Source organism: Canis lupus, chromosome 1 (assembly GCF_011100685.1).
Source record: "Canis lupus familiaris isolate Mischka breed German Shepherd chromosome 1, alternate assembly UU_Cfam_GSD_1.0, whole genome shotgun sequence".
NCBI lineage: Eukaryota > Metazoa > Chordata > Mammalia > Carnivora > Canidae > Canis > Canis lupus.
Window position 1 is genome coordinate 68,503,990 of NC_049222.1, and position 13,847 is coordinate 68,517,836.

At 43.2% G+C, this 13,847-nt stretch overlaps 1 protein-coding gene and 1 long non-coding RNA gene across 4 annotated transcripts in view; one reads left to right on the forward strand and one right to left on the reverse strand.

Moving 5' to 3' along the window:
* The window catches only part of LAMA2 (laminin subunit alpha 2), a 584,053-nt gene that overhangs the window by 433,165 nt on the left and 137,041 nt on the right, over positions 1 to 13,847 (forward strand). For both annotated transcript variants that reach the window (XM_038526758.1, XM_038526759.1), the window contains exon 34: positions 1,253 to 1,351. In XM_038526758.1, coding sequence (XP_038382686.1) covers positions 1,253 to 1,351 — 99 coding nt within the window. The remainder of the gene's footprint in view (positions 1 to 1,252; positions 1,352 to 13,847) is intronic.
* LOC119870796 overlaps positions 1 to 13,847 on the reverse strand; it is a 36,090-nt gene that overhangs the window by 10,150 nt on the left and 12,093 nt on the right. For both annotated transcript variants that reach the window (XR_005353916.1, XR_005353915.1), the window contains exon 3: positions 10,409 to 10,554. This is a non-coding gene — a long non-coding RNA (uncharacterized LOC119870796). The remainder of the gene's footprint in view (positions 1 to 10,408; positions 10,555 to 13,847) is intronic.

The following is a 13,847-nucleotide window of genomic DNA, read 5'->3' on the forward strand; positions in this document are numbered from 1 at the left end:
ACTCCAGCAGGACAGCAGTGTTTAAAATTATACACAAACACTGGCCGAAGTAGTGAAAGGCCCTAGCGGAAGAGCATTTTAATCTCTGGCCAGCACCGAAGCCAAGAGATACAGTCCTCTGTCTCCTGAGGGCTGGCCGAGTGTTGGTCAGAACAACCTTGATTTTCCTTAAGTTCCAGTCTTTCTTGACTGTGTGTTAGTGTTGTTCTTCTACAATTTATTTAACACCTAGATATTTGGGGCCCCATTTTGACACTTAAAAATGGTAAGCAAGTTATTTTTACCTCCTTGTCCATTGTCACTGCTCTCTCTGGTTCCAGCTGGAGAGTCCTCAGAACAGCCTTTGGACATGTCTCCATAAAGAGGGTAATAGAAATGAGTTGGAATATTTGAGTCCGTGTGAGGTGTTCTGGGGCAGATGTAAGGAAGCAGGGACGTGGACTGGATTGGGTGCTACTAGGAAGTGGGGGTACTGGATTGTTCTAACAGAAATTATGTAGGAGAGGGGAGTAACAGAGAAGCTAAAGCTGTGATGACCCAGATTCAACAGCAGATGGACTTCCGGTAACTTTGTGGTCTCCACAGAGACCACATTTGGTCCAGATTTGGGTGCGTGTAGACCAGATTATGGAGCAGCCTCTTTTTTCATTCATCACTGTCAGAGGGCCACCCCGTGTAGTGTCAGTGTTCTGTGACATTGACTGTGTTCAACGGGGGGAAATTGCCTCCCTGTGAGCGCCGGGCCGGCTCCTCCAGCGTCGAGACAGGCCGGTTGGTTAGCGCCTGGCCAGGTCCCTCCGTCAGAGGCTCCCGCACTCACTCTCTCCCGGAGGCTGTATCTCTGTCGGTGGAGACGGGCCTTGAGCAGCCGGCTGGGTTCCTCTGGACTCTGCCTCCCTACTGGCCACGTGATCTTGTGCAGGCCTTGCCTTCCTTTGAGCCGAAGTCTCCTCAGACACAAAACAAAATAACATTTACCTCACAGCACAGTTGGGAGAGCTGAGTGCGAAACGCAGCAAGGCCAGCCCGGCCCAGAGCAGTGTCTCTGTAAGTGACCGCTGTCGGCCCGTGGGCCGGGGTGGCCCGCAGAGGCCTCGTCCCCGTGTGCCCAGCCGCCGCGGTCTCATGTTTCCCTTGAAGGGTGAGAAGGCGAAACACGCCGTAGGTCGAGGAAAGCCGCTGTGTTAGACGCGCAGGCCCGTGATGGCTGCAGAACCCTTGGCTCATCTGTGTCGGCCGCGTTCTCTTCCAGCACCTGCTCTCCCCGCAGCGGGCTCCTGAGCGGCTCATCCAGCTGGCGGAGGGCGACCTGGACACGCTCGTGGCGGAGATGAGTGAGCTTCTGACCAGGGTAGGTGGGGGTCGTGGGTCCTCTCCCCGTGACAGATCGGGCCCACTGAGGAAATTTCCTCAGATTCCTGAGGTGGCAACCGTGTTGCTTCTCGCGCCCCGCTTCACGCGTGGGCAGACGCCCTTGCCTTGCTCCCTCCCTGGACAAAGCCCGGGGCTCGCAGCGTCACAGGAGGCCTTGACACCGGTGCTGTCAGCGGGGTGGCTGGCCAGAGCCGGGTGACCGCTACGTTTTGAAAATGCTGTCCAGGCACGAGGTGAGTGTTCATGGGTCTCGAAGGCCCGAGCCCTGCCTTTGGCGGGGCCTGGTAAAGGAAAAGCAGCCACCGGACGCTGGCGACTCGGCCCGGTGTCTGCGTGGGGACAGGGCCGAGCGGTGCCCCTGGCCTGGGCAGCGCCAGGACCCGAGGCATTCAGGGCCCTTGCAAAAGTCAGAACGGAAGGTCCGTGGCCCATCTATTAGGCTTTGTCAGGGTGTTTTATTTATTTAATTATTATTTATTATTATTTTTTTTTTATTGGTGTTCAATTTGCCAACATCTAGCATAACCCCCGGTACTCATCCCGTCAAGTATCCCCCTCAGTGCCCGTCACCCAGTCACCCCCACCCTCTGCCCACCTCCCCTTCCACCCCCCTAGTTTGTTCCCCAGGGTTACGAGTCCCTTGTGCTGTCTCCCTTTCTGATATTTCCCACTCATTTTCTCTCCTTTCCCTTTATTCCTTTTCACTAATTTCTACATTCCCCAAATGAATGAGACCATATAATGTCTGTCGTCCTCCGACTGACTGACTTCACTCCGCATCACACCCTGCAGGCCCGTCGTCCTGTCAGGGGTTCAGGCTTTGCAAACGGCCGGAGGCTGAAGCTTCTTCCTGCGAGGAGGCCGCCGCCGAAAACAGCAGAGAGCCCGCCATCGTGTGGCCGCAGGCAGGCACGGCGGAGGCTCGGGGCCTAGGCGAGCCTTCCACCACCAACCAGTGGAGCTGGAAAGTTCCTACTAGGATCTGGCGCGGTTTTGCTTGCTTGTTTGCTTCAGAAGGGGCGCCTCAGGCCGTGAGGATAAGAAGAGCCACCGGCGGCCACACAATCCACTAGAGCCAGGCCGAGCCCTTCCACACTGCCCCGGGCATCCCGCCGGCCTCCCGGCCATGCTCAGCAGCGGCCCTGAGCTCACACACAGCGAGCGCGCTGGGCACTTTTTCAGAATCTTGCACCAGCGAGATACAGAATTCCTTGCCAGATCTAGTTAGACATCAACTAGAGGAAGTACATTACCTCATGTTAATTTAATAGTTGGTCATTTTGTATGTGTTACGTAAATACAGCTAAATATGACATTTTAGGGGCACCTGGGTGGTTCAGCTGGTTAAGCATCTCCCTTTGGTTCAGGTCATGTTCTCAGGGTCCTGGGATCGAGCCCCACTCCCAGGGCGCTGCTCGGCAGGGCGTCTGCTTCTCCCTCTGTCTCTGCTGCTCCACCCACTCATTATCTCTCTCTCTCACACACACACACACTCATTCTCAAATAAACTCTTAAAAAAAAATTTTAGACTTACCATAGCAAAGTGAACTTACCAAGCACTTACGAATGTTCCCCCGCACTGAGTGTTTGCAGATGAAAGATATAAATGAAGCCCAGTCTTTGCCTTCAAGGAACTTCAGTCTAGTTTCTCTCTGTGTGTGTGTGTGTGTGTGTGTGTGTGTGTACATATGTTTAGACATGTGGAGGGAGATATGGGACGACTGCGTGCACACATATAGTAAAGCATGAAGAAAAATAAAGGAACAAGAAACATACCTGAGAAACACAAGTGGAATAATCTCTACAAGGGTAAGTAGAGAAGATTCCATGGAACAGGGACATTTCATTTACTCATTCATTTTATTGATACTCATTGAGCATCTACCGTGTTCTAGGTACTTTGGCAGAATGACAGACACGGGGAACAGAGGAATAAGCAAAAGTGACACAAGCTTTGCTCTCATTGATCTGATTACAGCCTAATGAGCCACACCTAGAAACACAAAAAATGTTTTATGAGGACACTCCGACCTTTATGATGTCTTAGCCTACATCTTTTCCTCTCTTCAGCAGGCTCTCCCGTACTGAATACATCTTTAAAAATAGACTTAATATGTTAGAGAAGTTTAAGGCTAAAAGCAAAGGTTGGACTGTACAGACGGTTCCCATATACCCCCAACCCTATAATACATAGCTTCCCCATTATTAACACCCCCCACCCCCAGAGTGGAACAGTTGTTACCGTGAGTGAGGCCGCATTGACTATCATTCAGAGCTCGCCATGTACTTTGTGGTTCACTCATGGTGTCGTACATTCTGTGTGTTTTCAGAAATGTTCAGTGACTCATCTTCCTCATGACCATATCAGAGAGTAGTTTCACTGTCGTAAAAACCCTCTGTGCTCCACCACTCAATCCCTCTCCCCTCTCATCTCCTCTCGTATTCCTGGCAAACAGATCCTTGTACTGTCTCTATAGCTTTGCCTTTTCCAGAGTATCATATAGTTGGAATCACACAGTAGGTAGCCTTTTCGCATGGGCTTCTTGCATTCTGTAATACACATTTGAGCTTCCCCATGTCTTTTCATGGCTTGATTGCTCGTTTCTTTTTTAGCACTGACTAATATTTTCCAGTGTCTGGTTGTACCAGTTTATTCATCCATTCACCTACTAAAGGACATTCTGGTTGCTTCCAAGTTTGGGCAGCATGAAGAAAGCTACTGTAAACATTTGAGTATGTAAGTTTTCAGTTCATTTTTGTAAATACCAAGGAGCTCAACTGGTGGATCATATGGGGAAAGTATGTTTGGTTTTGTGATGAATCACCAAACCGTCTTCCAAAGTAGTGGTACCATTTTGCATCTCATCAGCAATGCATAAGAGTTCCAGTTGTCCAGCTCCTCACTAGCATTTGGTGTTGTCAAGGTTTTGAATTCTGGCCCCCCTCATATGTGTGGAGTTATATTTCCTTGTTTTAACTTATAGTTCCCTAATGATACGTGATGCTGAGCGTCTTCTTGTGCTTATTTGCCACCTGTACGTGTATCGTCTTCGGTGGGCTGTCTGTTCAGGTCTTGCTGTGGACAAAGTGTTTGTCTCCTCCAAAATTCCTATGTTGAAATTCTAACCACCAGGGTGGTGATAATAGGAGGTGAGTACTTTGAGCGGTAATTAGGTCATGAGTGTGGAGCCCTCGGGAATGGAATTAGTGCTGCTTTAAAAGGAACCCCTATAGAAGAGAGATTCTTTTCCCCCTTCGTTGCCTTATGAGGACACAGTGGAAAATGGTACTAGGCAATGAGTCCTCACCAGGCACCTAATCTGCTGGGGACCTGATCTTGCACGTCCCAGTCTCCAGAACTATGAGAAATAAACTTTAGTTGCTATAAGCTACCTAATATGTAGTATTTGGTTATGGTAGCCTGGATGGCCTAGAACAAGTCTTTTCATTTTTTTTTTTGCGTTGTTACTCTTCTTATTATTGAGCTTTAAGAGGTCTTTGTATGTTTTGGATCATAGCTCTCTATCAGATAGTCTTTTGCAAATATTTTTCCCCAATCTGTAGCTTGCTTTCTCTTTCCCTTGCCAGTGTCTTTCACAATGCAGAAGTTTTTTATTTTAATGAAGTCCAGCTTATCAATTATTTCTTTCATGGATTATGCCTTTGGTGTTGTATCTAAAAGTGGTCCCCATATTCAAGGTCATCTAGATTTTCTCCTATGTTTTTTTTTTTTTAATTTTATCAATGAGTTTATTTTTTTTAATTTATTTTTTATTGGTGTTCAATTTACTAACATACAGAATAACCCCCAGTGCCCGTCACCCATTCACTCCCACCCCCCGCCCTCCTCCCCTTCTACCACCCCTAGTTCGTTTCCCAGAGTTAGCAGTCTTTACGTTCTGTCTCCCTTTCTGATATTTCCCACACATTTCTTCTCCCTTCCCTTATATTCCCTTTCACTATTATTTATATTCCCCAAATGAATGAGAACATAAAATGTTTGTCCTTCTCCGACTGACTTACTTCACTCAGCATAATACCCTCCAGTTCCATCCACGTTGAAGCAAATGGTGGGTATTTGTCATTTCTAATAGCTGAGTAATATTCCATTGTATACATAAACCACATCTTCTTTATCCATTCATCTTTCGTTGGACACCGAGGCTCCTTCCACAGTTTGGCTATCGTGGCCATTGCTGCTATAAACATCGGGGTGCAGGTGTCCCGGCGTTTCATTGCATTTGTATCTTTGGGGTAAATCCCCAACAGTGCAATTGCTGGGTCGTAGGGCAGGTCTATTTTTAACTCTTTGAGGAACCTCCACACAGTTTTCCAGAGTGGCTGCACCAGTTCACATTCCCACCAACAGTGTATGAGGGTTCCCTTTTCTCCGCATCCTCTCCAACATTTGTTGTTTCCTGCCTTGTTAATTTTCCCCATTCTCACTGGTGTGAGGTGGTATCTCATTGTGGCTTTGATTTGTATTTCCCTGATGGCAAGTGATGCAGAGCATTTTCTCATATGCATGTTGGCCATGTCTATGTCTTCCTCTGTGAGATTTCTGTTCATGTCTTTTGCCCATTTCATGATTGGATTGTTTGTTTCTTTGGTGTTGAGTTTAATAAGTTCTTTATAGATCTTGGAAACTAGCCCTTTATCTGATATGTCATTTGCAAATATCTTCTCCCATTCTGTAGGTTGTCTTTGAGTTTTGTTGACTGTATCCTTTGCTGTGCAAAAGCTTCTTATCCTATGTTATTTTCTAGGTGTTTTATAGTTTTGTATTTTATATGTAGGTCTATTATCCAATCTCAGTTCATTCCAATACTCTTTTTAAATAAACTTGTTATTTTAGAATAGTTTTAGATTTATAGAAAAGTTAAAAGATGATAGAGATTTCCTCTATACTCCATATCTAGTTTCCCCTACTGTTAATTTCTTGGTATGGTATTTCTGTCACAGCTAATGAACCAGCATTGATTCATCATTATTAATCAAAAACTGTACTTTATTCAGATTTCTTCAGTTTTCACGTAAGGTCTTTATATTATTCCAGAATCCAATCCAGGATACTGAGTTACACTTAGTCATCATGTCTTCTTAGGCTAGGGACTGAGGTTTAGACTTTCCTTATTTTTGATGATGTTGATAGTTGTGACAAGCTCGTATATTTTGTGGAATATCCCTCAGTTGGGGTTTGTCTCATGTTTTTGTGATCAATATGAAGTTATGGGGTTTTGTGGGAAATACCAAAGAGATAAAGTACCATTTTTATTACCTCAAATTAAGAACCCATGCAATCGATACATCATATTATTTTGATAACCTGGCTAAGGTAATGTTTGCCAGATTCTTCACTGTAAAGTTACTCCTTTTCCAAGACCATTTTTATCTGGGCATTCTAAAGATCTTATAACACAAAAAGCTTAGAGAGTAAGGCTGCTGAAAGCAAAGATATCCTCATTGAAGTGAGGATGAGGAGGAAATGGAAATCCTCATATATAAATGAATCTTGTCTCTAGCACATTTATAATTAGAAACATAACTGCCATGGAGACCTTCAATGCTTAAGTCAACATGATCAGTTCTTCCTCTGTGGCCAAGCTGTATGATAATCAAAAGATGAATTGATATATAGAGAAGAGCCATCACCAGAAGGCTAGATGGCTGAAATATCCTATAACATCAGTCTGAGACCACCAGCACCTTTATCTGAGGACCGCGAAAGATCCGGTATCAATCCACCAGAGACTGAGAAGTCCGGTAGCCATGACTTCCACGGCTGCATTACAGGGACAGTGCCTTAAACTAGGAGCCCACATAAGCCCACATGCCTTAAACTTGGGGCCAAGTCTCACTCCCAAAGGCTGTGATGTAATTGGCCTGAGGTGCAGTGAGCCCGCTGGCATTGTCAAGAGCTCTTTGGATGATTCGGATGTCAGCCATGGTTGAAACTATTGAGAGTTGTAGTTGCCTGATAGTTCCAGCTCCCTTTTTACTGGAAAGTTCTTCCTCTGGTATAGCCAATCTTTTTGATCCTCTTTTTTTTTTTTTTTTTTTTTTTTTCCTGGTTTGTTAGATGACCAGTTGTTCTCTAACACCTTCTGTAGATTTTTTAAAGCATTTGGTGAGCCCCATCCTACAGTGCTGAGGTAGGTGTTGCCCTTTTTCTTTCAGGTGCTTATATATTTTATGCTCATTTTTTCCTGGAGCAATCTAGTTCTCTAATAACCCTTGTAAAGAGAATCCAATTCCTCCCCAAACTAACACTTAACGTGTATTTTATGCAACTTAGTGTGCAAATATTACATAGGCAAAATATTACATAATCATATATCTCTCTCAATGTATTTTGATTTATTGCTGTTTGATCTCCCTCTTGGAATATAAGTGCCTTGAACATAGGAATCATATTTAGAATGTCTGAACTGTCCTACAGTATGTGTGAAGACTGAGATGCTTTTAGATGACAACTCCATTTACTCAATAGCTGCTCTCTTCTTAGCTCCCTCTTCTGTTTCTGTTTCACAGCCAAAGTTTTTGAAAGCCTGGGAGACAGGTCTGTATTCACTTCTCACTCCACTGCAATTTAGATTTCCTCTCCCAGCTTGCTACTAAAGCTATTTCTAGAAGATAACCAATGACAAGTTGGTCATTAAATCCAAAGAAAAGTTTAATTTACTTGAAACCCCAGCAGCAATTGCCATTTTTGAGCCTCCCTTCCTTCTTGATATATTCTCCTCTATTTTTCTCTTAATTCTCTGTCCTTTGATTCTCAGCCTCTTACTCTGCCCATCCCTTAAAAGTTGGTTTCCTTGGGGTACAGTCATCAATCTACATCTCTTCTCACTTGTGAGTTCTTTTTTGGGCTTTAATTGCCATGCATATATTGATGATTCAAAAATCTTATATTTTTAAGACAGACTTTATCCTCCTGCTTCAGTCCTAGAAACCTAACTACTACCAATTAGACATCTCAAACGAAACTCATCGTCTTCCTCTTAAAACCCATACTTTTGGGATCCCTGGGTGGCGCAGCAGTTTAGCGCCTGCCTCTGGCCCAGGGCGTGATCCTGGAGACCCGGGATCGAATCCCACGTCAGGCTCCCGGTGCATGGAGCCTGCTTCTCCCTCTGCCTATGTCTCTGCCTCTCTCTCTCTCTGTGTGACTATCATAAATAAAAAAAATAAAAATAAAAACATACTTTTTCCTATTTAGAGGATCTCAGGGATTTGTCCTCCAATATTTAGCCAATCTTCTTCCCCAGAATGAATGAGTTACCCTTTACCTTCTTTTTCAACCCAATCCAATTCCGTTTCTTTCTATGACCTCTCTTCCTAAACCATATCCAACTCCAGCCAATTATTAAGCATATGACAGAGTGAACTCTCCAAATCACAGACCTGATCATGCCACTCTCCTTCAAATTCTACAACAGCTCTCCATTTTACTCAATATGGCATATGATGCTCTCCCACTGTGGTCAGATTCTTGCTTAGCTATGCAGTCTCATCTTTCCCTCAACTCATCGTGGTCTGGTTATCTGGACCTTGATGCATTGAATAGATAAGCCAGAAAGCTAGAAATTTTCCTTGGTCCATTTTCTTCCTCATTGTACTCCCACTTATTCAACCCATCAGCAGATGCTTCTTGTCTAGATCTCCTCTCCACTCCTCAGCTCTCATTCAATCTTCGTAATCGTTAGTTTGAGATTACCACATTGGCTTTCTAGCTACTCCCCCTGCTTTTACTCTTATTTTCCTTCCACTCTGTCCTCTACAGTGTAGCCAGAATGCACTTTAGCTATTGCAAATTTGACAATGTCCCCCGAGTGCTTAAGCTCTTCCTCCCAACTTCTCATCGCTCTTGGTTTAAAGGTTCACATCCTCTTGTTGGCCGCATCTCCTGCCATCACAGCTTCTGGCCATACTGCCTTTCAGTTACCTCACCCCACCACAGAGCTTGCCCACGTATTTCCATTAGCCTTTGAAGTAAATCACCTTTTCCTATATTTGGTTAACATCTATTAATCCCAGTTCACCTTTCAAACCCCAGCTCATGGAACCCTGCCTTATGAGAGATATTTTAGATGTGATGAGACTCCTCCTATAGCTATTTTATACCACTGTGTTTATTCTTCAGTTTGTAATTATAAATTTATTTTCATGATCATTCAACAAATACCTCTCTACTCTAACAGACTATAGGCTCCAAAAGGACAGGGGGTATGTCCTTAATTTTTTTTTCTCATCATAGTATCACCAATATCATGCACACAATACTTCAGTAATATTTGTTTAATCAACTATGAATAATTTAAATAATAGCATTTGAATAACTAGATGACAGGTGTAAAAACTCAAAATAAGGATTGATATTTAATGTCTCTAAAATACACTAAAATCAGGGATATATTTATAATTATATTCAGTTGGATGTTTTACTTCCTTTGATAAGCATCTCTTAAATGTTTATCTGTAAGGTGAGAAAGCTGTATAATAAGCTGAACTACATAAAATATCAAACATAGCTTTATTTGCATTGTCTTTTATTGCCTATTTAAAAATCAAACTTAAATAAAACTTGTTTCTGGGGCACCTGGGTGGCTCAGTTAGTTAAGTGTCTGCCTTCATTCGGCTCAAGTCATGATCCCAGGGTCTTGGGATTGAGCCCTGTTGGGCTCCCTGCTCAATGGAGCATCTGCTTCTCCCTCTCTCTCTGCCCCTCCCCCATTCTCTCTCTCTCTCTCTCTCTCTCTCTCTCTCTCTCTCTCTCTCAATCAAATAAGGTCTTAAAAATAAATAAACAAAAATTGTTTCTAAAATTATGAAACTAGTTTCTAAATGATTTCCATGCCAACAATATTATGTCTACCCTATTTATAATTTGAAAAGGTTTAAGTTGCCAATATTTTTTATTTCTGCTATTATATTTTAAAAGAGAGAGAGAACGCATAACACATCATACTTGTTTTGTTTGGAATTCTTAAAACTGACCCCTGAAATATTTAGGGAGAAATTGCATAGAACTCACCTATCACCAGAGGGCCACTTGGCTTCTCCCTCTCTCTTTCCTTGTGTGTTGTCTAATGGTTTGTCGGAGGAGTATTTCACTGATACTTATACAAAATTGGTAGCTTTTGAAGATGACCCTTGAGAAAATCATGTAAATGATTCCACCTAAAATTTAATTTTAGAAAAAAAACACGTAAGTCTGCAGATGCAAAAGTGGATGGCATCTAAGCAATGTTGTCTATTCACTAGTTAGATTTGCCCCATTAGATTCTAGTTTTAACATAAAGAAGGCACAAAATGAAAGACACTAGTAATATCCCACCAAGAAAATTATGTGCAGATTTCAAGAGGCACAGTGAGAACTGCTTGAGCTAAAGCAAGAAAGTAACAGCTACATTGTTCAGAGGTAAATTAATGCATGCCTAATGTTAATGCATGCTGCCTAATATAAATACTCTAAAAAAAAAAGAAAAGAAGAAAAATAGAGGGAAAAAAATACCACATTCTGTGGACTTGAATGTAAAAAAAAGGTAATAAAAGTAGGAGAGAAACACAAGGTACTGCTTAAGGCATCATTTAGAAAGGCAAGCTGGAAAGATTGTGGAACTGAGGTTAGAGGATGTAAAAATAAGAAAATCAAAGACAGAATGAAAGGAAGATTGTACGACATAGTAGGATAAATGAGAAGACATTTGTCAAAGACCCAAAGGACAAGATAACAGTGAATAAGAAGGAAGATGACTAAGGGATGGAATGGTAATTTAATAAAATGCAAGAAGACCCAAACTGAATCAGACAGCTCGCTCCTATCACGGAGTATTTAGCGTCCATCTGTGACATTATGGATAGCCTGTCCGGGTGAAACGGAGTGTCATGAATTTCGCTTCTACCATGAGACCACTATCTGTCACCCCTCCCCATAGCTCATAGAGCATTTGTCATAGGCTTCCCTCATGAGTCTCTCTCATGGGTGGTTTTGACAAGGGTGACTCTTCAACTTAATTATTGTGCAATAAGACATGACTTCTAAAAATATGCTCCTATGATGTTCTGATATGGATTCTTAAATATGTTAATTTACTGAAACCTAAAGTTTATACACTTAAAGTACTCCCTGAGCTCAAGCAGTGTCCCTCCTCCCACCCAGAATGCTCAGCTTTTCCATGTATTTTCCTAGTCTTCCCGGATGTTAGCTAAATTAGTGCTTGATATGGACAAAATATAAAGCTGTGAGACAGAAAATTTGTGTTTTTCCCCCAGTACCCTGTGTGTGTAAGTTCAGATAAATCACTTAACCTCCCCCACACCTTCATTTTCATCAGTGTCAGAATAGGGACTATGCCCTCTGTGCATCTTTATGGCAGGAAGAGTAAATGCGACACAGGTGTATTAGAAGCCCTTCTCAGCGCACATATTAACCCAGGGTAGAGCTGAGCCTGACTCTCTAGCCCATCTTTTAGAGCACCAATACCACAAGTCCGTGCCTTCCTTGCCAGGAACCTCACATTTCCTCCTCTTCTGGAAATGGTCCAGAGGAGCAGCTCTTCTCGTCTCCATGGGGGAAGGCTGGTGTCTTCCTCAGTAAGCACTGTGCTGGCCCCAAAGCCAACTGCCTCCTCCCAGCCCCAGCCCTCCTGCGCCAGCATGCCACTTGGTGTGTAATGGTAGGTGGGTTTTTTTGTATATTTTTTTATTGGAGTTTGATTTGCCAACATACAGCATATCACCCAGTACTCATCCCATCAAGTGCCCCCCTCAGTGCCCATCACCCAGTCACCCCATCCCCCTACCCACCTCCCCTTCCACAGCCCTTGTTCATTTCCCAGAGTTAGGAGTCTGTCATGTTCAGTCATCTTCACTGATATTTTCGCTCATTTTCTTTCCTTTCCTCTTTATTCACTTTCACTATTTTTTATATTCCCCAAATGAATGAGACCATATAATGTTTGTCCTTCTCCAACTGACTTATTCCACTCAGCATAATACCCTCCAGTTCCATCCACGTCGAAGCAAATGGGTATTTGTCCTTTCTAATGGCTGAGTAATATCCCACTGTATATATAGACCACATCTTCTCTATCCATCATCTGTCAGTGGACACCGAGGCTCCTTCCACAGATTGGCTATTGTGGACATTGCTGCTAAGCATCGGGGTGCAGGTGTCCCAGCATTTCACTGCATCTGTATCTTTGGGGTAAATCCCCAGCAGTGCAATTGCGTAGGGCAGATCTATTTTTAACTCTTTGAGGAATCTCCACACAGTTTTCCAGAGTGGCTGCACCAGTTCACATTCCCACCCACAGTGCAGAGGGTTCCCCTTTCTCCACATCCTCTCCAACATGTGTTATTTCCTATCTTGTTAATGTTCCCCATTCTCACTGGTGTGAGATGGGATCTCATTGTGGTCTTGATTTGTATTTCCCTGATGGCCAGTGATGTGGAGCATTTTCTCATATGCTTGTTGGCCACGTCTGTGTCTTCCTCTGTGAGATTTTTACTCATGACTTTTGCCCATTTCATGATTGGATTGTTTGTTTCTTTGCTGTTAAGTTTAATAAGTTATTTATAGATCTTGGCTACTAGCCCTTCATCTGATAGGTCATTTGCAAATGCCTTCTCCCATTCTGAAGGTTGTCTTTTAGTCTTGTTGAATGTTTCTTTTGCTGTGCAGAACCTTTTTATCTTGATTATGTCCCAATAGTTTGTTTTTGCTTTTGTTTCCCTTGCCTTCGTGGATGTATCTTGCAAGACGTTGCTGTGGCCAAGTTTAAGAAGGGTGTTGCCCGTGTTCTTCTCTAGGATTTTGATGAATTCTTGTCTCACATTTAGATCTTTCATCCATTTTGAGTTTATCTTTGTGTCTGGTGTCAGAGAATGGTCTAGTTTCATTCTTCTGCACGTGGCTGTCCAATTTTCCCAGCACCATTTATTGAAGAGACTGTCTTTTTTCCATTGGATAGTCTTTCCTGCTTTGTCAAAGGTTAGTTGACCATACAGTTGAGAGCCCATTTCTGGGTTCTCTATTCTGTTCCATTGATCTATGTGTTTGTTTTTGTGCCAGTACCACACTGTCTTGATGAGCACAGCTCTGTAGTACAGCTTGAAATCCGGCATTGTGATGCCCCCAGCTATGGTTTTCTTTTTCAATATTCCCCTGGCTATTCGGGGTCTTTTCTGATTCCACACAAATCTTAAGATGATTTGTTCCAACTCTCTGAAGAAAGTCCATGGTATTTTGATAGGGATTGCACTGAACATGTCAATGGCCCTGGGTAGCATTGACATTTTCACAGTATTAATTCTTCCAATCCATGAGCATGGAATATTTTTCCATCTCTTTGTCTTCCTCAATCTCTTTCAGAAGTGTTCTGTAGTTTTTAGGGTATAGATCCTTTACCTCTGGCTTATTCCTAGGTATCTTATGCCTTTGGGTGCAATTGTAAATGGGATTGACTCCT